The sequence below is a fragment of the Panthera onca genome, chromosome B3 (assembly GCF_046562875.1).
Source record: "Panthera onca isolate mPanOnc1 chromosome B3, mPanOnc1 haplotype 2, whole genome shotgun sequence".
Taxonomy (NCBI): Eukaryota; Metazoa; Chordata; class Mammalia; order Carnivora; family Felidae; genus Panthera; species Panthera onca.
The window spans coordinates 5,098,189-5,124,685 of NC_138344.1; the positions used below are offsets into that span (position 1 = coordinate 5,098,189).

General features: G+C 50.0%; 1 protein-coding gene across 2 annotated transcripts in view; it reads left to right on the forward strand.

The window, feature by feature from the left end:
- CRTC3 (CREB regulated transcription coactivator 3) overlaps positions 1-26,497 on the forward strand; it is a 106,383-nt gene that overhangs the window by 39,368 nt on the left and 40,518 nt on the right. For both annotated transcript variants that reach the window (XR_013556453.2, XM_078449047.2), the window contains exon 3: positions 20,371-20,490. Coding sequence is in view for 1 of the 2 variants with exons in the window: in XM_078449047.2 (XP_078305173.1) it covers positions 20,371-20,490 (120 nt within the window). In the remaining variant the exon portion in view is untranslated. The remainder of the gene's footprint in view (positions 1-20,370; positions 20,491-26,497) is intronic.

The window sequence follows — 26,497 nt, forward strand, 5'->3', positions numbered from 1 at the left end:
CCAGACTGCAGACTGTCATCTTGCAAAACAGACACTTTGTACCCGTTGAACAACCGCACAACCGCTCCCTGTCTACCCCTCCCCATCCCCACAGCCACCAATCTATTTGTTGCCTTTGAATTGGCCTCCTCCAGGTAACTCACAGAAGTGAAATTCTACAGCCTTTGTCGTTCGGTGCCTGGCTTACTACACTTAGCACGTCCTCAAGGCCCATCCAGGTTGAAGCGTGTGACAGGAGGTCGTTCCTTTTGAAAGCTGAATAGTATTCCTTTGTACGTACGTGTCCCACCTTGTTTCTCTGTTCACCCGTCCGTGAACGTCTGAGTTGCTTCCCCCTCTTGGTCTTTGTGACTGCTGCTCCCGTCAACCCAGGCATGCAAATAGCTCTTCAAAATCCTGCTTTTAATTCTTCTGGATATAGACCCAGAAGCAGGAATGCCGGATCACGCGAGGATTCTATTTTACATTTTTTGAGGAGTGACCGTGCTGTTTTCTGCACTACCTTTTATAGTCCCACCGACAGTGCAGAAGGGGTTGAATTTCTCCGTATCCTCACTAATTCTCATTATTTTTCGGTGTGGTTTTTTTTGGGGGGGGGAGGTGGGGGCGTCGGAGCCGTCCGAATGTGTGTGAGGCGCTCCCTCACTGTGGGTACCCGCTACGATTTGTAGGTCTTTAATCATCAGCGATGCTCCGCTTCCTTCCATGTGCTCGTTGGCCATGTGAGTATCGTCTTTAAGGACATGTCTGTTGCCTGTTCAAGCTGTATCCATCTTTTTAGTCTTTGCCAGCCTCATGGGTAAAAAATGGTATCTTGTTTTATTTGGCATTTCCTTGATTATGAGTGAAATTTATTCATTCAGCAAATAATATCGAGGGGCCCCCCCCGTGCGTCCGGCACTGTTCTAAGGACGTAACACAAAAGCCAGGTTGGCCGTCTCTTTATGTTTCTTTGGCCGTTTGTATTTGCTGTTCTGTAGGCTGTGTTTTTAAGTCTTTGCCTGTTTTTCTGCTGAGTACTTTATTATCAGCTTCTAAGAACTCTTTGTTATATATTAAGGGAATCGGCTCTTTGTGTATTAGTTTTCTATTGCTTTGTAACAAATTACCACAAAATAAAAATTGCCTTTTACGGGGCGCCTGGGGGGGGGGGGGGTGGCGGTGCTCAGTCAGTTAAGCATCTGACTTCAGCTCAGGTCATGATGCCACGGTTCGTGAGTTCAAGCCCTGCATCGAGCTTTGTGCTGACAGCTCAGAGCCTGGAGCCTGCTTCGGATTCTGTGTCTCCCTCTCTCTCTGCCCCTCCCCTACTCATTCTCTGTCTCTCTCTGTCTCAAAAATAAATAAAAACATTAAAAAAAATTTTTTTTTAAATTGCCTTTTATTATCTGACAGTTTCTGTAGGTCAGAAGTCTGGTTACAGCTTATTTGGACTTTCTGCTTTTGGGTCTCCCCAGGCTGCAATGCAGATGCTCACTGGGGCTGTGGTCTTATCAGAGGCCGATCGGGGAGTGTGCTTCCGTACTCCTTCAGGTGGTTGGCAGAATTCATTTCCTTGTGGTTGCAAGACAATAGCATCACTTTAAAAAAGTTTTTTTTAAGTTTATTTATTTTTGAGAGAGAGAGAGAGGGGAGGAGGAGCAGAGAGAGAGGGAGACAGAGGATCTGAAGCTGGCTCTGTGCTGACAGCAGAGAGCCCAGTGCAGGGCTCACACTCGTGAACCGTCAGATCATGACCTGGGCCAAAGTCAGACACTTAACCAACTGCACCACCCAGGTGCTGTACTCATATTTTGTTTCAATGCTATTTTTACTTTGGAGTTAATTTTGATGTGAGATTTGAGACAGAGGTCCCCCGTCTTTTCCTCTGTGATTAGTCTCTTGCCTCAATTCTTGAATAATTTATTCTTATATGGTTCTTCCTGTTTTCTTGCTTTGTTCCACTGATATGGCTCTTTATTCCTCCTCCATTCCACATCAGTATAGTTACTGTGGCTTTATAATATGGTTTTAATTTTAATATTTTTTTAATAGATATATTCACAGGGTGCAAGATTAAAGATGATCGAAAGAGTATGCAAGAAAAATATTCCTTCTATCTCTTTTCTAGACAGTTCATTCCCCAAAGGCGGTCAGTGTTATCATGTCTGTTTATTCTTGCAGGGATATTTTTAGACATCAGCAAATGTGAATGTGTAATCCACTTTATCCCACCCTTTTACCCAGAAGGTAGCTAACCTACACATTTCCGTACCTTGCTTTGTTCAGCTAATATGTCTTGGAGAGCTTTCCATATCAGTTCACAAAGGACATCCTTATTCTTGTTATTTTTTTTAATACTCTTGTTTATGGATCTGTTTATGGGTCTACAGTAATTTCTTCTACTAGTTCCCTAATTATAAACATTTAAGTTATTTACATACTTTTTTTTTTTTTAACGTTTATTTATTTTTGAGACAGAGAGAGACAGAGCATGAACGGGGGAGGGTCAGAGAGAGGGAGACACAGAATCTGAAACAGGCTCCAGGCTCTGAGCTGTCAGCACAGAGCCCACCTCAGGGCTTGAACTCACTGACCGCGAGATCATGACCTGAGCCAAAGTCGGCCGCTCAACCGACTGAGCCACCCAGGCGCCCCATTTACATACTTTTATCAAATATATACACTGTGTTTCAGTGAACAACTTAAATTTTTTTTTAATATTATTTTTTGAGAGAGAGAGAGAGACTGTGAGCAGGGAAGGGGCAGAGAGAGAGGGACACACAGAATCCGAAGCAGGCTCCAGGCTCCGAGCTGTCAGCACAGAGCCTGACACGGGGCTTGGGCCCATGAACCGTGAGATCATGACCTGAGCCGAAGTCGGACACTCAGCTGACTGAGCTACCCAGGCGCCCCTCAGAGAACAATTTTATATACATACAATTTTATACACATGGAGGTACAGCTGCAAAAAAAATTTCTAGAAGTGGAATCGCTGGGACAATGAGTGATGCCTTTTTTAGTTTTGGTGGATGGCGTCAGTTCTCCCCCCATAGGCATCGTGCCACTGTATGTCCCACCTGCCGTGTCTGGGGGGGTGTGTTTGCCTGCATCCTCCCCAGCTCAGTGTTTCATCAAACTTTTTGATCCTTGTCAGTCTTATAGATGAAACATCATGTTTCTTTGTGGTGTTAAACTGCATTTCTCTTATTATGACTGAGGTGCATTTTTTTCCATATTTATGAGTCATTTGTATTATCTCTTCTGTGAGCAATCTGTATCTTGTGCCCTGAATTTTTTTGGGTGCTTGATCTTTTTCCTATTGATTTTTTAGGAACTCTCTATGTATTTGAAAAAGTAGACATTTATCTGTGATATTTGTCTTTTAGCATTCTTTATGATGGATGCTTTTCCCATGCAGACATTTACATTTTTTTGGCTTATTTATATTTATTTTTTGAGAGGTGGTAGGAGAAAGGGAGAGAGAGAGAGAGAGAGACAGAGAATTCCAAGCAGGCTCTGCACTGTCAGCATAGAACCACATGCAGGGCTCGAACTCACAAACCATGAGATCATGACCTGAGCCCAAGTCAGAAATCGGATGCTTAACCAACTGGGTCACCCAGATGCCCCATACATTTTTTTTTCTTTTTTATGCAGCAAGATTTAGTGTTTTTAAATGGCCTCTAGGTTTTTTGTCATGCTATAAAGTATTCTCTTTGTTTCTTGTAATACTTAATGCCTTCATTTTTAGATTTAAAATCTTTGATCCATCAGGAGCTTATGCCAATGTGAGGCAGGCATGCAGTGTGGACCTGACTTAATTTTTTTGTGTTTGTTTGCTTACCAGTTGTCCTAACACTGTTTGTAATCATCTTTTCTCCACTAATTTAAAATGCCACTTTAGGGGCGCCTGGGTGGCTCAGTTGGTTAAGTGTCTGACTTCGGCACAGGTCATGATCTCACGGTTCATGGGTTCAAGCCCCGGGTCGGGCTCTGTGCTGACAGCTCAGAGCCTGGAGCCTGCTTCCAATTCTGTGTCTCCCTCTCTCTCTGCCCCTCCCCGTACTCACGCTCTGTCCCTGTCTCAAAAATAAATAAACATAAAAAAAAATTCTTTTAAATAAATAAAATGCGACTTTTATCGTATAATAAATTCCCACATGTTTTGATCATATTTTGAGACTTCCTATTGTCTTTTATTGATTTATGTGCCTTCCATACACCAGAATCTCACTCGTTTTTGGTGGTTTTTTTTAATGTGTTTTTTTAATTTATTTTTGAGACAGAGAAAGAGCATGAACGGGGGAGGGTCAGAGAGAGAGGGAGACACAGAATCTGAAGCAGGCTCCAGGCTCTGAGCTGTCAGCACAGAGCCCTATGTGGGGCTCGAACTCACGGACCGCGAGATCATGACCTGAGCCCAAGTCGGCCGCTTAACTGACTGAGCCATCCAGGCGCCCCAGAATCTCACTGTTTTAACTGATTTTTGCAGCTTTATGTTACATTAAAAAAAAAAAAACAAAACCTGGTAGGGTTAACTCACTCTCATGCTTTTTTTCAATGATTTTTTTTTTTTCCGGGCTATTCTTGCATGTTTATTTTTCCGGGTGAACTTTAAAATCAGCTTGATGGGATCTTTTTTTTAAAAAAATCCTGTTATTAAGGGGTTTTTACGCAGCCGAATAATTTGATCAGATTTGTATTGTGGGAAGATTACTCTGACAGCCAGGTGGAAAACTGGCTTGGAGGAACCAAGATTAGAGACAAAAAGCCCAACTGCAGAGTTGTTGCAGGAATCCCGACCGACTGACTGTAGTGGAGGGACAGGGCATTGAGGAGAGTGGTGGGCTTGGAGGCGTCGAGAAGGCCGGAGTGGCCGGACTCGGAGATGCCTGGGATGGGAAGGTTTGGGGGAGGTGGGGGGAGGATGAGCCCAAGCGTCGTCCTGGGTCAGACAGCTGGGTGGTGCCATTCCCAGAGATTCAAAACAGATGAAATAGGGCTGGTTTTGGAGGAAGATGACGAATTCACTTCTAAACATGTTGAGTTCGAAGTGCCTGTCCCCGGGGCTGTGGAACACACACTTCCGAAGCCGTGCAGAGTGCTCTGGGCCGGAGAGGCAGAGCTGTAGGACAGCCGTGAAGGGTCCCCAGCGCCTAGACGATGGTCAGGAATCTGCAGAGAAACTGCCAGAGAGCCAGGAGGAGTCACAGGGAGCCCGAAGAATGTTTTTAAAAGAGAGCAAATTGTCACTAATTTCAGACGCCACTGAGAGGTTGAGTAGCTTAGGAGCTGAACGCCTAGTTGGATTTAGCAACAAGGAAAGCCCACGGATATGTGGGGAAGAGGAATGTCAGCGGAGTTGGGGCTGCGGGGTGAGTGGGAGTTGAGGAAGTCCTGGGGGTGACCCCTTCATCTTGAAGCTTGGCTGCAGAGAGGAGACACGGGCGGGCGAGCCAGTAGAGGGGCGGAGGGGTGGCATCCTCTCTGAGGACCAGGTAACACTGAGATGGTTGTAAGGACCGAGGGAAATCGGCCAACAAGAATGGTCTAAGAGAGAGTGATCCCGGTACAGCGTTGGAATATGTTCTCTGACAGTTTTGACTTTTAATTTCGTGGGGTTTTCTAATATGTTTGTTTGGCTCCTATTCTTACCTTTTTAGAGTGTAGACAAAGAGCTCAGAAATAGGAATCAGGTTTAGAAATGTAATTGGAGGTGGGGGCACCTGGGTGGCTCAGTCAGTTGAGCATCCGACTTCGGCTCAGGTCGGTCCGTGAGTTTGAGCCCCTGCGTCGGGCTCTGTGCTGACAGTTCGGAGCCCGGGGCCTGCTTCGGATTCTGTGTCTCCCTCTCTCTCTGCTCCTCCCCTCCTCACACTCTTTCTCTCCGTCTCTCAAAAGTAAATAAGCATTTAAAAAAAATGTAACTGGAGATTAAGTTTAAAAGCGAAGTACAGAAAAGTGTACAAGTATGCCACCATTTATGTAAAAAAGAAGGAGCAGAAGTGATATGTATGGCTATTCGCTCTGCGTGCGTAATCCGTATTTGGAAGGAGTCACAGGGAACTAATGATCAAGTTACCCACTGGGCGGTGGGAACTGAACAGAAGGGCGTCTTCACTGTCCATCTTCATATTTCTCATTTAAGAATGTGAACATATTACTTAAGTCATTTCATCTAAGCTGGTTGGTTTCCTTAAAAACGACGGTTCTGGCAGAGCCTGAATTTTTAGTGAGCGATGGCTCTAATTGCCTGTGATTCAACTGTTCGTCCACGTCCGCAAACCACTAAGAAGCAAACTCTTGCTTTGCGCTGTGAGGTGTGGATCTTTGCTCTTTCTCCACTCTTCCCCACAGGAAACCAGCACCCTTGGGGAAGTGGACAGTCCCAGCTCTTGGGTCAGGAAAGAGGACTATGGCCTGTCACCGCCTGGCCCTCTTAGCCACAGCTTGAGACCAAATGCACTATTAAGGTCTTGCGCCCAATTCCACCGTGGGCAGCAGGGAGCAGCTCTCCTAGAACTCAATCAATTCTGACACTGCCTACCTGGAGACAGCGTCAGATCCCACAAGATAGGGGCTCATTCCCACCGGACCGCCCCCCTCTCCCCCCCCCCCCCCGCACACACTTCAGACGCCAGCTACAGGTTCAGGTCCCCAAGTTACCTACAACTTCTGTCCAACTTGGCCACCGGTCAGAGGTTCTTATGACCTCCTCCCTCTTTGGATTCAGTTAACTTGCTAGAGCGGCTCCCAGAACTCAGAGAAACGGTACTTACACTTGCCAGCTTATTGTAAAAGGGTATGGTAAGAGATACAGATGAACGTCCAGAGGGAAGAGAGGCACAGGGCCAGGTGTGTGGGAAGGGGCACCTTCTCAGAGCGCTTCACTCTCCCCACGTCTCCGTGTATTGAGCCCCATCCTTTGGGGTGTGTACAGCAGGTTCCTTACCAGGTACGATTGATTAAATCCTTGGCCGCCGGTGACTGATTCGACCCCCGGTCCCTCTCCCCTCCAGGGAGATGTGGGAGAGCGCTGCAATTTCCAGCCCTGTAACCACCTGGTTGATTCTCCGGACAACCAGCCCTCACCCTCGGGTGTGTTCCAGAAGTCACCTAATTAACATAATAAAAGACACCTTTGTTGCTCTCATCAGTTAGGAAATTCCAGGGAGCTCTGTGTCAGGAACAGGGATGGAGACCAAATATTTATTATAAATCACAGTATCGGTTATAAACCTGGCTTGTAGGGAGAGGAAAGGAGAAAGGGGGTCAGTCATTATCCTCATTATGCTGATACAGGCAAAAGTCTCACGCTGGCTCTCCCCTTCCCAGCCGTAGCACATCCCAGGGACAGTCCTGTGACTCTCCATCTCTCGGTGATCATTCTAAAACTATTCCGGGAGAAATGAAAACAGAATTTTTAACGAGATATCTGCACCCCACCCCCCCCCCCATGTTAATTGCAACATTATTCACAATAGCCACGATGTGAAAACAGCCCTAATGCCCATTCACAGATGGATAAAAAGATGTGGTCCAGGGGCGCCTGGGTGGCTCGGTCGGTTAAGCGTCCGACTTCAGCTCAGGTCACGATCTCACAGACCGTGAGTTCGAGCCCCACGTCGGGCTCTGGGCTGATGGCTCAGAGTCTGGAGCCTGCTTCCGGTTCTGCGTCTCCCTCTCTGTCTGCCCCTCCCCCGTTCATGCTCTGTCTCTCTCTGTCTCAAAAATAAACGTAAAAAAAAAAAAAAAAATTAAAAAAATAAAAATAAAAAGATGTGGTCCATATGCATTATAGAATATTGTTATGCTAAGTGGCATAAATCAGAGAAAAACAAGTACATACTATACCACTTCTATGTGGAATCTAAAATAATTAAACTTGTGAAAAACAGTTAAATGGTGGTGTCCAGCGGCTGGGCGTGGGGAGGTAAGAGTGATGGTGTTTAAGCCTGTGAGCTGTGACAAGTGGTACATAAGCCATGGAGCTATATACCTGCAGCATAATGAAGGTTGACAATATTATACTGCAGTTTAAGATACCACCATAGCCGCGGTCATGTTACAATGTATAAAATGTATCAAAGTAACACGCTGTATGCTTTAAACTTACACAATGTTAGGTATCACATTTATTCAATAAAAAAATAAAAAGTAAGCATAGAAAAGAAAAGAAAGTCCTACCTGGAACTCCAAAAATTTCCAAAAGATCTCAGAAAATTTCCCAAGAACAAACAAATAAAATACACAGAAAATGGAAGAAGAAGAAGAAAAAAAACCTGTAGCACTACTGAGTACATTTCATTGTGGTTTTATAGCAAATATCTGAATTAGTGCACTGGTTAAACATATTTTACTTTTCATCTCTAGTTTTATAGTCCATGCTGATTGCATACCCCCATTATAAAACATCAGATGAAATACAAAAAAAAAATCTCCTCAAAATGTTGAACCCCCACAGAAATAACCAAGTTCACTGCTAGTTTTCCTTATCCACTTTTTAGGGTACCAGATACCAAAGGATATGTTTATTTATTTATTTTTAATGTTTATTTATTTTTGAGAGAGAGAGAGAGAGAGACAGAGTGTGAGTGGGGGAGGGGCAGAGAGAGGGAGACCCAGAATCCGAAGCAGGCTCCAGGCCCTGAGCGGTCAGCACAGAGTCCAACGCGGGACTCGAACCCACGAACCAAGAGATTACGACCTGAGCTGAAGTCGGACACTCGACTGAGCCACCCAGGCGCCCCACCGAGGGATACGTTTAGTTAGGGCTGGGTTAATGGTGCCTAATCTGAGTCAGCGGATCCCACACCGGATAGAATCATTAGCTTTATTAGCTTCATGGCTGGCCACTCAGTAGCTCCCCAGGCTCCCTTGGGCTGGGCTCTGGGAACAAAATGGGACGTCCATCCCGCCTCTTCCCAGAAGTGAGGCCATCCGAGCCTGCATGGGCAGGGCCAACCTGGCTGGGGCCTCCAGTCCCAGGCCAGCGCTGGAGGAAGGCCCACCTTCCCTGTAGGGGACAGACCCTGTGCGCTAAGGTTGGAAGCTGTGGGCTGTGGGTGCTGCCGCAGGCGGGGAGCGCTGGGCCCTGTCCAGAGCCGGGAGGTCCTGGCAGTGGGGGGTTTCCCTCCCCTGTCTGTAGGCAGAGGCGGGGAAAAGCCTTCCTTTTACGAGCCCTGCCAAGCTTTCTGTTCGGTTGACAAAGGGAACGCCAAAGCAAGTTAACTCAGTGTCTCCCAACAAGCCGCCCAACTCACTTGCGATTCTAACTCACATTAACTGAAGAACTTGCCCGCCACCCCCACCCCGGATGTTCTCTTCCACTTTTGTGGCTTGCTTCCTCCTGGAGAAGAAAACAGCCCTAAGATGATGAATGTTTGGAAGCCTCTCCTCTGGGCCGATTCCCTGCAGAGAGTCCCCCAGGGACGGTTCGCAGCTCAGCCTATGGGGAAACATACCAGAGCCCCGAGGCCTGAGCCGGGAGTGGCTGGCCTGGGAAAGTGGGGGTGCCAGACTTCCGAGGGGCCGGTAGTGGCTGCGGGCTGACCTTCCCCGGCGCCCCTAACTCTTGTGGCTGAGAGTGCGGGCGGACGGACGGACGGACAGGACACTCCGGGTGCCTCTTCGTGAACAAGTGCCCAGATGAGGAAAAGTACCCTGCGCTCTTTGAAATCGAAAACAGGATGTCTTTTTTTTTTTTTTTTTTAATCCGTATGCTTTATTTAGAATTGCCATGTGCTGTTAGAGCTAACTAAATATACCAGATTGTTTTATTCCCTCCCATTTTCTCATGATACTTTTCTAGTTCCTTTGTGAAATTATACACCTATTTTGTCTTTTTAAAGTCATGTAAAAACAGTATTTTAGTAGTAATTTTTGCTGGCTGCGTGTTCGAAAACCTAGCCTCTTGCATGTATAGAAGCTCTCGGAGGTAAAGGTAAAAAAGGCACCCTTAATGTATTACAGGGCCACAATATCAACTTTTAAAAAATTGAACTTTTAATTTGGAAGTTTTAAATGTCCCCAAAGTAGGAAATAGAGTCATGAAGCCCCCCCGTGTGTATACTCATCACCACTTTCATCGTTCTGTCCAGTTTTACGGAGCTACAGCTGACATGTCACATGACATTAATTTCAGTGTGCAACTGTAATTTGCTGTCCGTATATGTTGCGAAATGTTACCACCGTAAGTTTAGTAAACATCCATCACTAAACACATTGTTTTTTCTAGTGATGACAACTTTAGAGATCTCTCTCAGCAACTTTCAGACGTGCAACATTTCCCTGGCCTACTTACCCTAGAACTGGAAGTCTGTACCTTGTGACCACCTTTACCCATTTCCCCCACGTCCCATCCTCTAATAATTTCCAACATTTTGTCAACTTTGTTTTATTTATACCCCCCCCACACACACACACACTTTTTTTTTTTTTAATTCCAAATAACAGATTTCTTCTAGGCTCAGGGATGTGTCTCACCAGGTTTAGTCACAGTGGGGTGTGTGGTGTGGTTCAGGGCGCAGCTGACTGAAGGGGGAGGGGAGGAGGGTGGTGGGTAGGGGCAGGTAACGGTCTACTTGTCACCTCCCTTCCTTGAGGCAGAAAGAGGCCCCTGATGGGCTGCAGCTAGGCTCAGGCGCCTTGACCCCTTTCCTGCTTGATCTGAAGCACCCACCTGACCCGTCTGGCCGCCGAGGACCCCTGTGGCCTCCCTCTGCTGGCCAGCTGCTCTCTCTCCCGGGTAACCTGCCTCTAGGCCGGCCTCCTTTGCCCCGTCCCTGCTCACGTCTTAGCTCGCAGAAATAATTCTTCGTATCGTTGTTGTCCTCAGAAGAGGCAAACCCGCTTTTTCTGGAGGAAATAAATGGGCAGACCCAGTTTACCCAGAACTTCCCTCTTGGGTCGTGATCACATCAGCGGCAGAGTTCAAGGTCAGACTGCACTCAACAGAAGCCCTCCCCCCACCCCCATCTCCACCAAACACACCACACCAGGCAGGAGGGTGGGGTGGGAACGGGCAGTGTAAGACCTCTCCCTTTGTGGGGGCTGGTGGGGCATTTCCCGGAGAGATAGGAAGGTGCCTTTAGAGGCTTGGCATCTGGTTAGCCCTTGCCATGCCCGTGCTCATCCTTGAGGGTCTGAGGGGGGCGGGGGGATGCTTCACCTTATTCTGGAAGATTGTAGCCATCCACAAAAGCAGAAAGGACAGAATAACAGGCTCCCGTACAGCTGTCACCAGTTTCAGTAACTTTCAACATTCTGTCACTAAAACTTTCTGATCGTGCACCCTAGCAGTAAGAGTGTTGTAGCCCCAGTCTGGGTATCTTTGTTTGTTTGTGAGTTACATACACATACACACGTTCGCAGAAAGCAGAGTGGAAACAGCTTCCAGTGTCTTCTCTCTCCCCTGTGCACATCCTCTATACCCCACCCCCACCCCCCTCCCCCCACCGAGAGGCACACACTCTGGTCTGGAGCCCAGTTATTTGGAAACATAATGACAAAAAGAGCAGACATGTATTGGACCCCACTGTCACGGACACTGGGAACTGAGAGGGAAGACGCTGGGGCGGAGTGGTGGGGGGGGACGGCAGGATGACGGGGCTCAGTGCATCTGTGGGACGTCATCCCCCCCCTCTCCAGATGAGGCGCGTGCGCAGCCGGGCCAGGACCCTGACCCATCTGTCCCTTCCTGAGCAGGAGCCCCCAGCGCGAGCCCCGGGCTCCACACTCTGGGTGTGTTTTAGGCTTTGCTGTTTCGACAGATTATTTTGCCTGAGGTCACTTTGGCTGGTTTCCTTTTCTGTGTGTGTTTGGACCTTTGCTGCCTTAAAAAAAGGTTTCGTCTCTGTCACTTTTTTTAGAGTAATCCTTTAGCTTAGTTTATCTTAATAATTTCACTCCCCTTTTACCTTTCACTTCACAATAAGGACGAGGAAGGGGCCACACGAGGGCCTCGGGTACAGCGGCAGGTCAGGCGTCCAGCTCTGCCCCTTCGCAGCTTCCTTTCCCCTGCGCCGCGGGGTTCACTTCTTCCTTTGGAGATTGGATCCCAAATTTGTGTGGTCAAAAAAGGCACAGTCTCCATGTTACAAAACAAACACACACCAAAAAAATCCCAACAGTGATTCAGGGGCTCTGAGGGTCAAATGACCCTTCCAGACTGGATAAGACCAGCCCGAAGACGGTGCAGAGCTGGCCGACTGCTGAAGTGACCGTGTTCCCAGAAGCTAGGACCTTCACAGCTTGGTGGACTCGGGACCTCGGCCTCTGGCACGTTTCTAAGCGTCAGCTCCTGCCCGTCACCACGGAGGGCGAAGGAAGGGGGTGGGGGCTGCTGTGAGGCAGGGCGAGCGCCGGTCTGACCCTGCAGATTTGTAAACCATTTTGATTTGCTCTTTAAGGAGTGTGGGGTTTTTTTGTGTTTTTGTGTTGTTTTGGGGGTTTTTTTGTTTGTTTTTTGGGTTTGTTTGGTTGGTTGGTTTTTTGATGGTGATATAATAGAGTCTCTAATCCAGCTATGAAATCCTTTTTATTCTCTTCAGCTTATAAGGTAGAATGAAAACGGTCCATTTAACCCCAAGGCAGTGAATTCATAGCCTCTTCTCTGTTGTGGGCAGGCCTTCAGGGCTCCCTCTCCTCCTCATGAGAACCAAGGGGGATGCGGGCTCCAATTGTCCCCAGCTGGGTTCCCAGGAGAGGCACGGTGGTCCTTTTGAAAAGAAGAGGCCGGTCACGTCTTCCATTAACGGCATCGAAAAGCCCCGCCAGCCCAAGGAACCTGCCTCACCCCCACACTCCCTAAGTCTCCGCTCTTCCCCAGGGCAGCAGTCTGTTCAGGCCCGGGGGCCAGTCTTACGCGCGTTTACCACGAAGCGATGTGAACTCCCAGACAGAGGAATTTAGAAGGACTAAGGAAGCGTTTCATCCTATCGGAGGAAGCTGTGGGATGGGCGGTAGAGAGCCTTGGGGCTTTCAGCTAACCTCTTAGCCCACGGGAAGTGAGACACCTACCCCAAACGTGCTGGTCCCATGAGCCAGGTGTGTGTGTTCTTTATGCTGCAAGATGGTCAGATATCTTAGCAGTGCTGTCATTCTTAGCTCTTCAGTAGATTTACAAGAACATAGTTTTGTCTGGAAAATCTCTCAACAAAATCGTTTTTACTTTTGGGCCACCGGGGTGGCAGTCGGTTAAGCGTCTGACTCTTGATTTCGGCTCAGGTCATGATCTCGTGGTTCGTGGGGTCGAGCCCCACGTCAGGCTTCACCGTTGTCGGCACGGAGCCTGCTTGGGATTCTTTCTCTCTCCCTCTCTCTGCCCCTGCCCTGTTTCTCTCTCTCGAAATAAACATTTGAAAAAAAAATCTTTAACTTCTTTTCTGTAGTATGCCACACTCGCAAGCCTGATTTCACGTAGGCTACTTAGCAGAGGAGGCAAGATGGCGAGGTGAGGATCAGGATCCTGAGTTCAGGCTTCCAGCTAGTTTGTCACTAGCTGCATCACCTTGAGAAAAATCACTCCTCCTTCTGGATGCTGGTGTCTCCCGTGGAGAAGGAACGTGTGGAGTTGCGGTCCGCCGTGGCCAGCACCCCTTGGTTCTTACCTGTGAAGCTCACCCTAATGAGCTGTCAGCCGTACACCCCCACCTCCCCTCCTTGGGCTCCTCCCACCCTGCTCCCGAGAGCGGGTGGCCCCACATATCAGGCTCAGGTGTGACGCAAGACCTGAGGGGGCCCCCTCGGGCTGCTCCCCTCGAGGGTTCCTGTTTCTGCCACCGAGATGGGTGAGGTTGCCACCGAGCAACCCCTGGTTTAGGCAAGCGGACTGTCCTCGTCCTCGTCCGTGTCCGTGTCATCGGAGCTGCCGGCCCGGACGTGTTTCGTGTGTTGACAGTGGTGTTCTAGAAAAATCCATGCTGCTCTTGCGGGAGGTTTACCTTTTTTCCCTTCGAGCTGTCGGACCGAAAGCTGTCTTACGTAGCCTTGTTTGTGCGTGAGTACCGACGGTGCAGCCCTTTGTAACGATGCTGAGTTACAGGATCCTGGATCAGGCTTGTCGAAGGAACCACATACGCTTCATCCTGGGACTCTGCATGTTTTAAATACATTTTTTTAAAACGTTTATTTCTGACAGAGAGACAGAGTGTGAGCAGGGGAGGGTCAGAGAGAGAGGGAGACCCAGAATCCGAAGCCGGCTCCAGGCTCCGAGCTGTCAGCACAGAGCCCGATGCGGGGCTCAAACTCACAGACCGTGAGATCTTGACCTGAGCCGAAGCCACCCAGGTGCCCCTTCAATACATTTTTTTTAAATGTATTAAAACTTCTGACAATGCAAGAGCATACAAGAACATACTTGCATTTAGAGTCATCCAGCATTTAGAAATTCCTGTTTCACTAGAGAAAATTGGCAAATTCCAATTCTCCTGCTTTTAATAACATTGTGTAGAAATACAGCCGTAAGCTAGGATTGATCTTTGTTGCAAGAAAAAAAGAAAAAAAAAGCGTGGCTTGGTCTTTCACACATAAAGAATATACTGTAACATATGTAGAACGTGTGTGTATATAGAATATAATGTAGGATACTTTTAATAATGATAATCCCCTTGAGGGAACAGTGAACAGCTCTCCAGCTCTCAGACTTGAGCTCAGGTCACGACGAAACAAGGGCTTAGTAGGAATCTGCTTGTGGTTTATTAGTCACGTGGAAAGATCTGGGGTTTGTGATTAACCACAAGCTCCACGCTATGCCAACAGTACGGCACATCTGCTAAAAGAGTTAATGCAAATATAGGTCACCTGATAGGTCAATGGTGCCTACTGACAGGAAGTAATTTTCCTCCTAGGAAAGGTAAGGAAATTCACCTGCAACTGCTCAGCCAGTCGTCTCTGGCTGCAGCTTTCAGAGGCGATGTGGGCAGCAGGTGGGCGCCCGCACCCACGAAAAGACACCTAAATGAGCTCTTGGTCCCGGGCGGGTGCGGGGTGCTGGGGTGCACTGAGCCTGCCGTACTCTCTGCCATTGGCCCTGGATTTCTGCCCAGAAACGCGCAACTCTGCTTCCTCTGGAAGATTCACACGTTCTGTTTCATCTCAGCCAGCCTCGACTCCCCCCCTCCCCCCCCCGCCCCCCAGCAGCCATCCTAATACTTGCATCCCTGATCTAATTTGCCATCCACATAGAGATACTTTCACAAGCAATCGGGGAGCCTACAGTCCTGCAAAGGGAGGAGGCCTGAGGGCGAGACTCTCTGTAAGTGGACGTCCCGTTCTCAGCAGCACCTTGAATTGCTTGGGGTCTGCTTCCTTCCCCGCACCCCCCCCCCCAAAAGGCCCAACGACAGAAAGTAGGCAAGAGTCGACTGTAGCCGGTCTCCTTGCCGACTCAGGAGTCACCTTTACCCCCAACCCCCAACGCAAACCCACCTCGTTGCCCTTTGCTATCGAGGTCCGTGGAACCTTGGTGCTTGGGCTGTGCTCCACCCTCAGTCTGCCTTCTGTCAAATTTGGCGACTTAAGCCCAGAATCCACCTTTCCCCTGCCTTGTGTTACCGCTCGGTCCTTTCCTCTCACACTCAGCCTCTGCCAGTTAGGTCCCAACGTGGAACGGAATTTGATAGCTGGCCCCTTCGCTGCTAAGTTCCCGTGTGACCCTCCCGGTGCTGAACCTCAGCGTCGGGCCATTGACACTGGCCCCACTGCATTGTCTCAGGCTGCCACCAAGAACGTGGCCGCCCACAGCGTGCCCTTTCCACCTGCTTCCTAGTGCCTAGAAAGGGGTGGGGGGAGCGTGGTAAGGCGTGTGCTGGTGCAGGCCCTGGAGAGGTGACTGGACCCCCCTTCTGTGTGTGTGTGTTCCTGAATAAAAACCACCAAGCTGTCCCCAAACAAACAAAAAGGCAAGGAAGCCCAGCTAAATTTTGAATTTTCCCACCACGAATACTTGAAACATTATTGGGCATCGGCTCAACACCCTCTTGGGTGTTGCCCTGGCCTTGCTGGGGCCCTCAGCACGCACTTGGTCTGCCTGCGGGTAGTGTGGCCCTGGGGCCCCCGTGGCAGCGGGGAGGGGCGGTTGAATGCGGAGGCACAGAAGCCTTCTCTTCTTCGTTTAGTGTCTGGGTCCCGTGTCCTGAAACAGGATGGTATTTATCAGAGCCCAAACCCGGGTCCATCCTCAAAACAGGTGCTGCCAATTTCCCAGGTTCTTCTGACTTGAAGGAAAATCAGACTCTGCACATCACTGTAGCCTCTCTCTGCTGTCACTGTCATATTAGCTTTGTTGTGCTAACAACCGCTCCTAAAACTCTGGGACTGGGGCAAGCTTTTTTTTTTTTTTTTTTTAACTCCTCTTTGTTGCTGGGGGCTCTCCTGGATAACTGAGGCTGAGGGAGCATCCCTGTTTGGGTCACGGAATTCTCAGGGCAGAAGGAAGAGAGTAGGAGAGTTTCTATTTGGACAAATGTATATCATGTCTGCCCCCGAACCGTGGGCCAGAGCCAGTCACACAGAGCCCTGCCAGCATTCTGTCTGTCCAGCCATTCATCCCAGGCTGTAGCTTTTAGAGGTGACCCGGCATGGGCAGCAGATGGGTGCCTAACAAAGATCTAGGTCCTTTAGGGATACTTTGGGAGGCTCAGAGTAGCGGGAAAGCCCCTACCAATGGTGTTGCCCGTGCTGTCCATAAAAGGACTCTGTGGGGTGGCCTCACCTTTAACAAGATGCTTGCCAACACCCAACCACCTAGACATCCATCCTCCTTCTAATGCCCAGTGTTCTTAGTCTGCTCGGGCTGCCCTAACAGGACACCACAGACTTGGGGGTGGGGGGTGGGGGGAGGGCCACTGACACAGCAGAAATCTCTTGTCCCACAGTTCTGGAGGCTGGACGTCCAAGATCGAGATGTGGGCAGGGCGGGTTTCTGGTCAGGCCTCTCTTCCTGCCCTCACACGGCCTTTCCTCTGTGTGTGTGTGTCCTGCGGTCTCTTCCTCTTAACAGGACGCTGGTGCTATTAGATGAGAGCCCACCTGGAAGACCTCGCTTAACCTGCGTTTCCTTCTGGGTCCACATACAGTCCCTCTGGGGCTTAGGGCTTCCACCTGTGCACTGAAGCAGGTGGGGGAGCAGTTCGGCCGGTAAGCCCCAGTGCCCCTGGGATAAGGCAGCTTTCGCATGCATCATCTAATTTCGTGTTCTCAGCAAGCCTGTGAGGAAGTTATCAGCAGCATCACGTCCACTTTACAGATAAGAGAGAGGGGATGACTGGCCGTTAAGAAAACGATTCTGGACTGGAACTGGTTCTTTGACTCCAAAGCACATGTTCTTTGAATTGCAGCATGGGGTGTGGGCCTCCTCAACATTGGAAGTGAAATACTGTGCACCTGCTGAATTAATAGCTATAAGGGTTACATACACAGAAAATAGGTACAGGAAATAGACCACAAGAATGTATGTGCTGTGTGGGTACAACCCACGTAAAAAAAAACTATGGATAAAACTTGAAAAGGAACTGAAAGCACAAAGCCCTTGGCCTAGTTCTTTTTTGTGTTAGAGTCGACCTAAGAGGTACATTGTGTTTTTTTTTAATTTTTTTTTAACGTTTATTTATTTTTGAGACAGAGACAGAGAATGAACGGGGGAGGGGCAGAGAGAGAGGGAGACACAGAACCGGAAGCAGGCTCCAGGCTCCGAGCCATCAGCCCAGAGCCCAACAAGGGGCTCGAACTCACGGTCGGTGAGATCGTGACCTGAGCTGAAGTCAGACGCTCAACTGACTGAGCCACCCAGGCGCCCCAAGAGATACATTGTTAAATAACAGACTCTTAGCTCTCAGCAGGCACAAGGCCATAGTGTTTCACAGGCTTCCTCTTCTTGAGTCTGCTCAGCCACCCCCCCCCCCCCCCAGCTTCCCCCACGGAACACCTGCTCGAGCTCATGTCATGAGCAAGGCAGGTGCCTGTGAGTCCAGAAGGCCGAAAAGCTCAGTGTAGTTTGGAAGAAGACCAGCTGCTGTAGGGGCAGGGGGCTTCAGTAGTGTCTCGCTGAGCACGAGAAGAAAATATCCAATGTTGGCAGACACCATCCCCCACCCCCAAGCTGAGTCCAGGCAGCAATACAGGATTTGGGCCCATGCATTTGGTGACCGCAAAAGAGGCGAGTGTGAACAGCAAGTATGTGTGTAATAGGAAGTCTTCCAGACGTTCCAAGAACTCTCTGCTTTTTTGGAACCCCTTCTAGAGGCCCTCAGCCCCACCTCTGTAGGCCGGTCTCCGTACTCCGAGGCTCCTAGATGAAAGTGTGTTTCCAAGGACATGTAACACCACTCAGGTGAATGTTGGTCCTGTTACCAGAGAATCCTCCCTTTTACCCTGGAACAAAGTCATCTGTCCCTCGTGTTCCTGTGTAAACAGGTTTTGAAAACTGTGTGATGTGGGTGTGCGTCCTCCTGATTAACAAGGTATTTCAATTTGTCACTCCCTGGAAGATTATGCTGTGTTGTCTGAGATCAGCACCCAGTTTACCCATCACAACGGCTGTTTTTCATGCCCTCAGAAGTTGTTCCTCACGAAGATCTCTTTGTTGTAGGAGATGACAGATTTGGGTTGAAAAAGAGATTAGATGGGGCACCTGGGTGGCTCAGTCAGTTGAACGGCTGACTTCGGCTCAGGTCATGATCTCGCGGTTTGTGGGTTCGAGCCCCGCGTCGTGCTCTGGGCTGACAGCTCGGAGCCTGGAGCCTGCTTCGGATTCTGTGTCTCCCTCTCTCTCTCTGCACCTCGTGCTTTCTGTCTCTCAAAAATAAACAGAGAGATCAGAACTCTTAGACTCAATTAATTTAGACATTGTATCAGCCTGTTCTGGAGAAATAGGAGGCTTTCTCAAGTCCAGAGTGAGAAAATCCATGTTTAGCAAAGAAAAAGTAACCACCAATTCTTAGCTAAAAGAAACAGCTCCCCTATAAAAACATCCTCTGTTATAGGATTCCTTTCAGAGCAAGCTATTTATACATGATTCAGTTTAGATAAAAGAAAATCTGCTTTCGTATATTTCACAAACACATCCATACCTTGTGTAACGTTATATATATACTATGCGCACATCGTATGTGTGATACAGTGGTCCAGCCTAGCGTTTGGCCTTTGACAACCAAAAAGATTGCCTTTTATGATGCCAGTCTCAAAAATGTTAAGAATGTACCCCCACGGCACCTGGGTGGTTCAGTTGGTTAAGTGTCCAACTCTTGATTTCAGCTTCAGGTCATGATCTCTCATGGTTCATGAGTTTGAGCCCTGCGTCGAGCTCTGTGCTAACAGTGTGGAGCTTGCTTGGGATTCTCTCTCTCTCTCTGTCTCTCTCTCTCTCTGTCTCTCTGTCTCTCTCTCTCTCTCTCTCTCTTTCTCTCTGTACCTCTCCTGCTTGTCTGTCTCTCTCAAAATAAATAAACTTAAGAAGAATGTACCCAAGCCTCCCTTAAGAAAGGATTTCGGATTTATTGACCACGGGTTTATCTTGAATCTGTTTATATTTTCATTTGTGCCATTTTTGGGAATAATGAGTTGCGCATTTTCAACTTGTGTTGAGGTAGCATTCTTTTCTCTTTCCTTAACTGAGGGGTTACAGACTCAAACGTCTAACGTAGTAAGTCAGTCGGTGGTCTGGTGTAAGCATTAAAAGCACGAGAACGGGTGTCCCGCCTACAGAGAGCAGCCACTCTCGATTTCAGTCCATTCTGCCACATGGGAACGTGGGACTGGCGTGGCCTGGGTGTTCAGATTTTTCCCTAGAAGCCTCAGACCTGAATTTTTAAACATTGTCAATTCAATTGGAAATTTAAAGACTCTGTGCAAAACAAATAACCCACAGTCTGTAGGTATTCCGGTTTATTTCTGGATACTGTATATCTGTATTTCTGGATACTATGTATATATATTTCTGGATACTGTATCTGTATTTCTGGATACTGTGGTGTGTGTGTGTGTGTGTGTGTGTGTGTGTGTGTACACATTTATGGATACTGTATCTGTATTTCTAGATACTATAGGTATCCAGCTTACCTCTGTCTGAAATAGACCTCTTGCGTTTCAAGCATACTTCTGAGTGTCTGGGGTGTGATGTATGAACCTGTGGTCCTGCCTCGTAACTGTGACAGCTTTTAATGTGTCATCGATTTGGCTTTTATCTTAACACACTAAAGACCGTTTTCAGTTATTCTGCACTCCTACAGAAACAGCCCCACGTGTTCCGTGACTGTGTTTACCTTGACTCGAGGCACAGTCATAAACACTCGTAAAAATCCGAATCTGCCTTTTCATCTGCCACCGCTGCTGAGGGTGAGTGTGGCGATTTCATGGTCACAGGCCGACTCCTCTCCCTTCTTTCCGCAGCCGTCCCTGCACCAGGCTGATAGCGCACGGGGGACCCGCCACCATGGGCTGGTGGAGAGGCCGGCCAGGACCCGCTTCCACGCGCTCCACCGACGGTCTGGGGACAAGCCGGGACGACCAATATCCTTTCTCGTTGTCTGAGGGCAGTATGACTTCTGAAATGTTTGAGAGGTTTTCAAGGTTTCTCTTCCCTACAGTTCCCCTTTGGCCTCCAAGCCTTCGTTTTATCTGATGAAGGGAGGCAATAAAAACAAACGAGTTGGAAACTAGAAACATCTCTGCAGCTGGAAATTGGAAAGATCATCGCGGGTGTTGACTTGATGAAAACGGTGATAAAGCTGAGTTGGGTGACGTAACTGGACACAAGCAGAACCTGTAACCCGGCCCTGTTGCAAGGCCGCCTCAGGATTTTCTTCCGAGGTCGGCCAAGGCACAGTTAAACCTGACTTTGAACCAGGTTAGAGAGACCTGCTCTATCTAGCTAAAACAGACATGTGGGAATCTGGCTGATTTTTATTTCTGCTGACCTGGGGACCCTGCTGTGAGAACTTACAGAAGAAAGTTCACGCGATCCCCTATTTATGCAGTTCCAAGACCCATGCTGTTAAGTAGGAATGAAGAAGAGGAGATTTCAAAGTCCCCTGATAGTTTTGTTTTTCAGGGGCCGGGGCTTAGGCAGTGGGCGGGGTGGTCACCGCTGGGCCACCGGCGTTGTGCTCAGGGCTTTGGGGACACAGTTTGGTGGGAGAGGACGTGGAAGTAGCGTGCCGGGAGGCCCCGTGCCCTCCCTACGCTCCCCCCTCTGGGGTGGAGGAAGGCACAGGAAGGCGGGGTGCGTGTCACTGCACAGCTGGTTCCTGACAGTGATGGTAGAGCTGGCTTCTCGAGAAACCAGGAAGTGGGGGGAGGGCACGCGTGTTTGCCGAGCACCTACCCATGCCAGGCACTGCGCCGGGCCATTTCTGTGTCATTCCGTCCTCAAAACTCACTGAGTAGTTCTTGTGTTTTAACCCGCATTTTCCAAGGAGGAGGCTGAGCGTCGAAGTCACTTGTCCCAGATTCACGCTGTCGAGGTTGGATTCAGCCCGGGTCAAGCGGACTCCGGGCCTGGGCCTCTCCCCTGCCTCCAGCACTCGGTGGGTCGGCCCCCGGACCCCCTCCTGCCGTCAAGAGAGGCCCTGTTGGGGGGGGGGGGGTTGTAGGACACACACAGGGGACACGCTTCTCCTGCCCCCGGGCTTCCTCCAGCTTCCTATTTGGAGGCAGGGATAGCGACCCCAGGGAACGTTCCCGTCTCCCCTCTCTTCCGCCTCCAAGGGACACACCGCGGACACAGGGTCCACGACAGACCCTGACTTCTAGTTTTATGTATTATGTGACTGCTGTCAAGGAGGGTGACGGTGACAGCTGATTCTGCGGGTTCCCTTCTGGAACACATAATAACCCTTACGCAGAACGCAAAAGGGAGAGGAGAATCCAGACGAGTCTTCGGCTCGTGTGCTCACGTGTGGGAGGAGCATGTACACCAAACCCTCATCGAGACTGCTGAGAATTTTCAAGCAAAAGACTTCTGAGTGTTTCTTTGCTTGATTTAACAATATGTCTTTTCCCAAAGTCTTGATTCTCTTTTTCTCCTGTAGGTGTTCTCTGTAAATAGTATAATACATACATGACATATTCATAGCCATATATATATAAATACCTGTATACTTGCAACTATCTCAGAGCCTTTTTACAGCAAGTATGGTCTAAGTATGTACACATGCTCACAGCTCTTTTAACCAAGGGAATAACTTAGAAGAGGAGGGGATTGAAGGAAAGCGACAGAGGACAGTGTTCATTCACTTAAAAACAATGAGGGGCTCCTGGGAGGCTCAGTCAGTTGAGCGTCCGACTTCGGCTCACGTCATGATCTCACAGCTGGTGAGTTTGAGCCCCGCGTCGGGCTCTGTGCTGACAGCTCGGAGCCTGGAGCCTGCTTTGGTTTCTGTATCTCCGTCTCTCTCTGCCCCTCCCCTTCTCTCTCTCTCTGTCTCTCTCTCTCAAAAAAGTACTAAACATTAAAAAAATTATTTGCTAGTGTCAGGCCCCGCTGAGACACTGCAGGCATAGTGGCGAAGATAATATGGTCCCTGTCCTCATGTTGCTTACAGTGGTCACAGTGCAGTGTGGTGAGCTCTCATCGAGGCAGCTCATAGGAGGGGCGGCCAGGACCAGTGATGGGAGGCTGGAAAAGGCATCCTTGCGGAACGTCTGAGGCTTGCGGGATGAGCCACCAGTAAGGGGATGATGTATTTGTGTACTCAGCAGAGATCTACAGAGGCCCTTTTCCGTACAGGTACTGTCCACGCGCAGGGGACTGGGTGGTGGAACAAGACGTGTCCCCGCGTTGGTGAGGTTTTGGTCTGGGGGAGGTGGTGGACAGCAAACAGGTAAAGAAATGATTAAGGAAGATAATGGCAGAAGGTGGTAGGTGATGCAGAGAGAGGGAGGCAGCTGGAGAGGGAATGTTCCAGGAAGACGGTGTATCTTGTGCAGAGTCACAGAAGGGGCGACCACACCATGCGCTCAGGGGACTCGGTCTCCTCCCAGGTGATTTATCGCGGGGTGTCCCTTGACCCCATCTATGGGTCCGGGGGAGGGACAGAGAGAGAGGGAGACACAGAATCGGAAACAGGCTCCGGGCTCCGAGCCATCGGCCCAGAGCCTGACGCGGGGCTCGAACTCACGGACCGCGAGATCGTGACCTGGCTGAAGTCGGACGCTTAACCGACTGCGCCACCCAGGCGCCCCTCTCCGTTCTCTTCTTAAGCACAACCTAACTGGGGTCTGAGGACTGGGCATCTGCTGATACAAAAAAATTTTTGAGCTCAGGCCGGTCCGTTAATGGACAGCGTGTCTCTTCTGCGGAACCAAGGGGCCGTGAGCTCCTAGTGAAATATAGGAGAGGGATAATTATACGTCGAAGGTACTGACATAAATCAGAAGAACTTGGGAGAAAGATTTCATCTTTCCTTTCGTGGCCACATTCAGTTGATTTCGAAATAATTTGCTTAAAACGGTGGCCTTTCACACAGGGTCTTCTGTTACCTCCTTAATGTCTGTCTCCCACTTCTGTCATTTGAAAGTGTTCACACCAGTTTGAACCTTTGTTAGAACAAAAAGAAAAGGAAAAAAACGTATCCAGAATTCTCTTCCTGCAGCTGTTTCTTGGCTTGGAAGTTACTTCAGCGCGGCAGACTGGCCTAGACAGGGGTTCAGTCCTATGATACAGGGATCTCACATGAAACGGACATTGTTTAACAAATATTCTGGCTTCCTCCCCGAGTGGGTAGCAAGCAGGGCACCGGCCTGGGGACATTCCTCGTGCAGTGGGCAGCTGTGGCCTCAGAGAAGGCTAGTGCCCTGGGCTTTGCTGCTGCCACAGGCAGCCGCCACAAGCAAAGACCAGGGCGCTGTCCAGCTGGGCTCCGCCTGGGGCCACACTCAGAAGGGGGGGGGGGCACCGCCTGGTCCCTGGCTGGGGCCTGGGCTTGTGAACTCAGCTTAGGGGCTCTTCTACGTGTCCGCGGCCGCCGGTTTCTGCAGCAGCCCTCTTCCCTCCTCCAGGGCAGCGGACATGGGTCCCACACGCCGTCTGGTCACGTTTCTGAACAACTAACGTGAATTTGCGGCAGATAGGATATTATCTTAGACCTGTGGGTAACACATCGAGAACGCAGGGGACACACTGGAGAATCATGCTAAACGCCTTCTTCTAAAGGTGTTTCTAGAAAGAGAGAAAAATAAGTGTGTGGAAAATTTCTGATTTATGTTCCCAACAAGGCGCAGGAGTGCGTCGCATCTGGGAAACTAGCGTGAGTGGTCAGGAAGGGACGCCTTAAGACCTGCCAAAGTTAGGAATGGCTTTCCTCTTTGGAACAGACCTTGCTTTGAGTCTGTTTGTGCAACGAGATGAAAGTTTTAGGACATTGGTGTATAGAACACGGTTTCTTTGACATACTCAGCCTGTTACATTTGAGGAAACGCTACTCCGCACCCCACCCCCCCCCCCCCACCGGCCCCCAGGGCTCTAAGAAGGCTTGCAGCTAAAAAACTTTTTCTCTTCACCTGGGACTAACAAAATGCATTTGATCACAAAACCCAACTTTTACCTAGTACCCACTAGCGATTTCCATCTTAAAGGACAAGGAACGGGCTGATGTTTAGAGCTTCTCAGGAGAAAATGTTCAGACTTCAAAATTCCACATGCGACCTGTCTGTCGCTCGTGTGCCAAGGAGAGCAGAAAGATGTTCCCACGCACGCAAGGACTCAGAAAGATCCCACTCAGATTCTCTCCGTGACGTTGGACTCCCAAGATGTTTTCTAGCAGGACGTAGTTAGAGGCAAAACAGGACAAGAGGAAGTAACATGATGGCGAAGACGTGGTTGAGAAATTAGGAAGGAACCAGACTGGGACGGGCTCTGTGTGTTCACTCTGACCCTGGGAGTCGTCTTGCGGGCGGGTTCCAGGAAAGCAGACTCAGAGTCCACTCGCCCGGCCGGCTGCATGGGAGGTCCTGGGCCTGCCCCACAAACCACCCCCTGGTAGAACCCTGAGCTCCAGAGGCTCGGAGACAAGATGGCCAGCCTCCAGGCTGCCTCTAGAAGGCTCTTCCTGAGCCCTGCCCCAGGTGCGCTTACCACATGGGAACAGGAAGCCGAAAGGAGAAGCCGGGCTGTGCTCTCCAGCCACGAGGCCAGCAGCACAGCAGAGACAGGGTGGATGCGTCTGGAGCTTCTGTGGCTCAGTGACCCCACCCATGGGTAGATGGGCCACCAGATGTCCTGTCTTATCAGCAGAAGAGCTACTCCCCTTCCTTTGGGGAAGAGTGAGTAAGAAGCTTCCCTGTGACACTGCCCATGTGGAGGAGGAGGAGGGGAGGCCTTTGGTCAGCGGACTGAGGCAGGGACACAAGGAGCTTCCTCTCCAGATCCACAGGCATGTGGGGAGCACGTCGGTGGGTGAAACACGGTGGACGGGCGAGAAAAGGAGCAGACGCGAGGGAGGAGTGGGAGTTAGTGTCCGGGTGGAGTTTGAACGTACTTTTGGTGGCAAAGCCGGGCAGGCGGTGGGAAACTGGGGCTTGGCACAAACTGTCGGCGGCGGGTTTGGGGGTCCCTGGACTACAGGTGCCCAGTGCCGGTTGGAGCCAGAGGCCGGGGCAGGACTGACCCCCGCCCCCCCCGCCCCCGGTGAGCTTGGGTGGGCCCGGCTCTGTGTCCTCGGGCACTCCTCCCCGAGTGTCTCCAGCCTCCCACGCTGCCCCCACGGCGTGATGCCCAGCAATTCCAAGGCCCTTGTCCCCGTCCTGTCCCTTTGTGAGCAACATGGGCTGAGAGGCCGTGAGGCCATGGGGCTCAGGGAGCATCAGGATTGGAGGAGGAGGAGGAGGAGGAGGAGGAGGAGGAGGAGGAGGAGGAGGCGGCGGCGGCGGCGGCGGCAGCAAAGGACCTGAAAAGGAGTGCGTGGGGCGGGTGTGCCAATAAAAAGGTGCACACTAATGTGGGGACCTTTTAACCTAGGCTAACCGGGGGTGATGGCCGAGGAGCTGGTCTGGCTCATTAAAAACCCTGCTTCTCCGTTGGCAGCCGGTAGACGCCACGGTCGTTTGTTGAATTGATGGTAAATTCGAGTTGACAAATAAGGGTATTTCCCCATCTTTAGGTTGTCCTGTAGGGCATGTCGGTGTTGTGGACTAGTCAAAGCCACCTGAGTGAAAGCTCCTGAAATCTTAAGAAGACTTTTCTGGGCTTGCCTTCGGTTGACTGCAGCTTCGAGAGCCAGTGACGTTAGCGTTTCTCCTGATGCCCAGCAGCTCTTGCGTTTTTAAACGGCCAATAAATGACATGTGCCAGGGAGAATTAAGAATGCTCAGCGGTCACATCTTTTGAGTTTTGCTGGCCCGGCCTCATCGCATCAAGAACCCCAGCCGGGCCCGGGGTGGTGTGCCTGGGCCCCGGCCCCTTGGGAGGCCGAGGAGGGCACGGCCGGAGCCCAAGGTGGCCGACCGGTGGGGCGTCCATGCGGACTTCCACATCAGGGCGGCGTGGAGCTGGTGGGTGGGGGCATCTCACCTGTCAGCA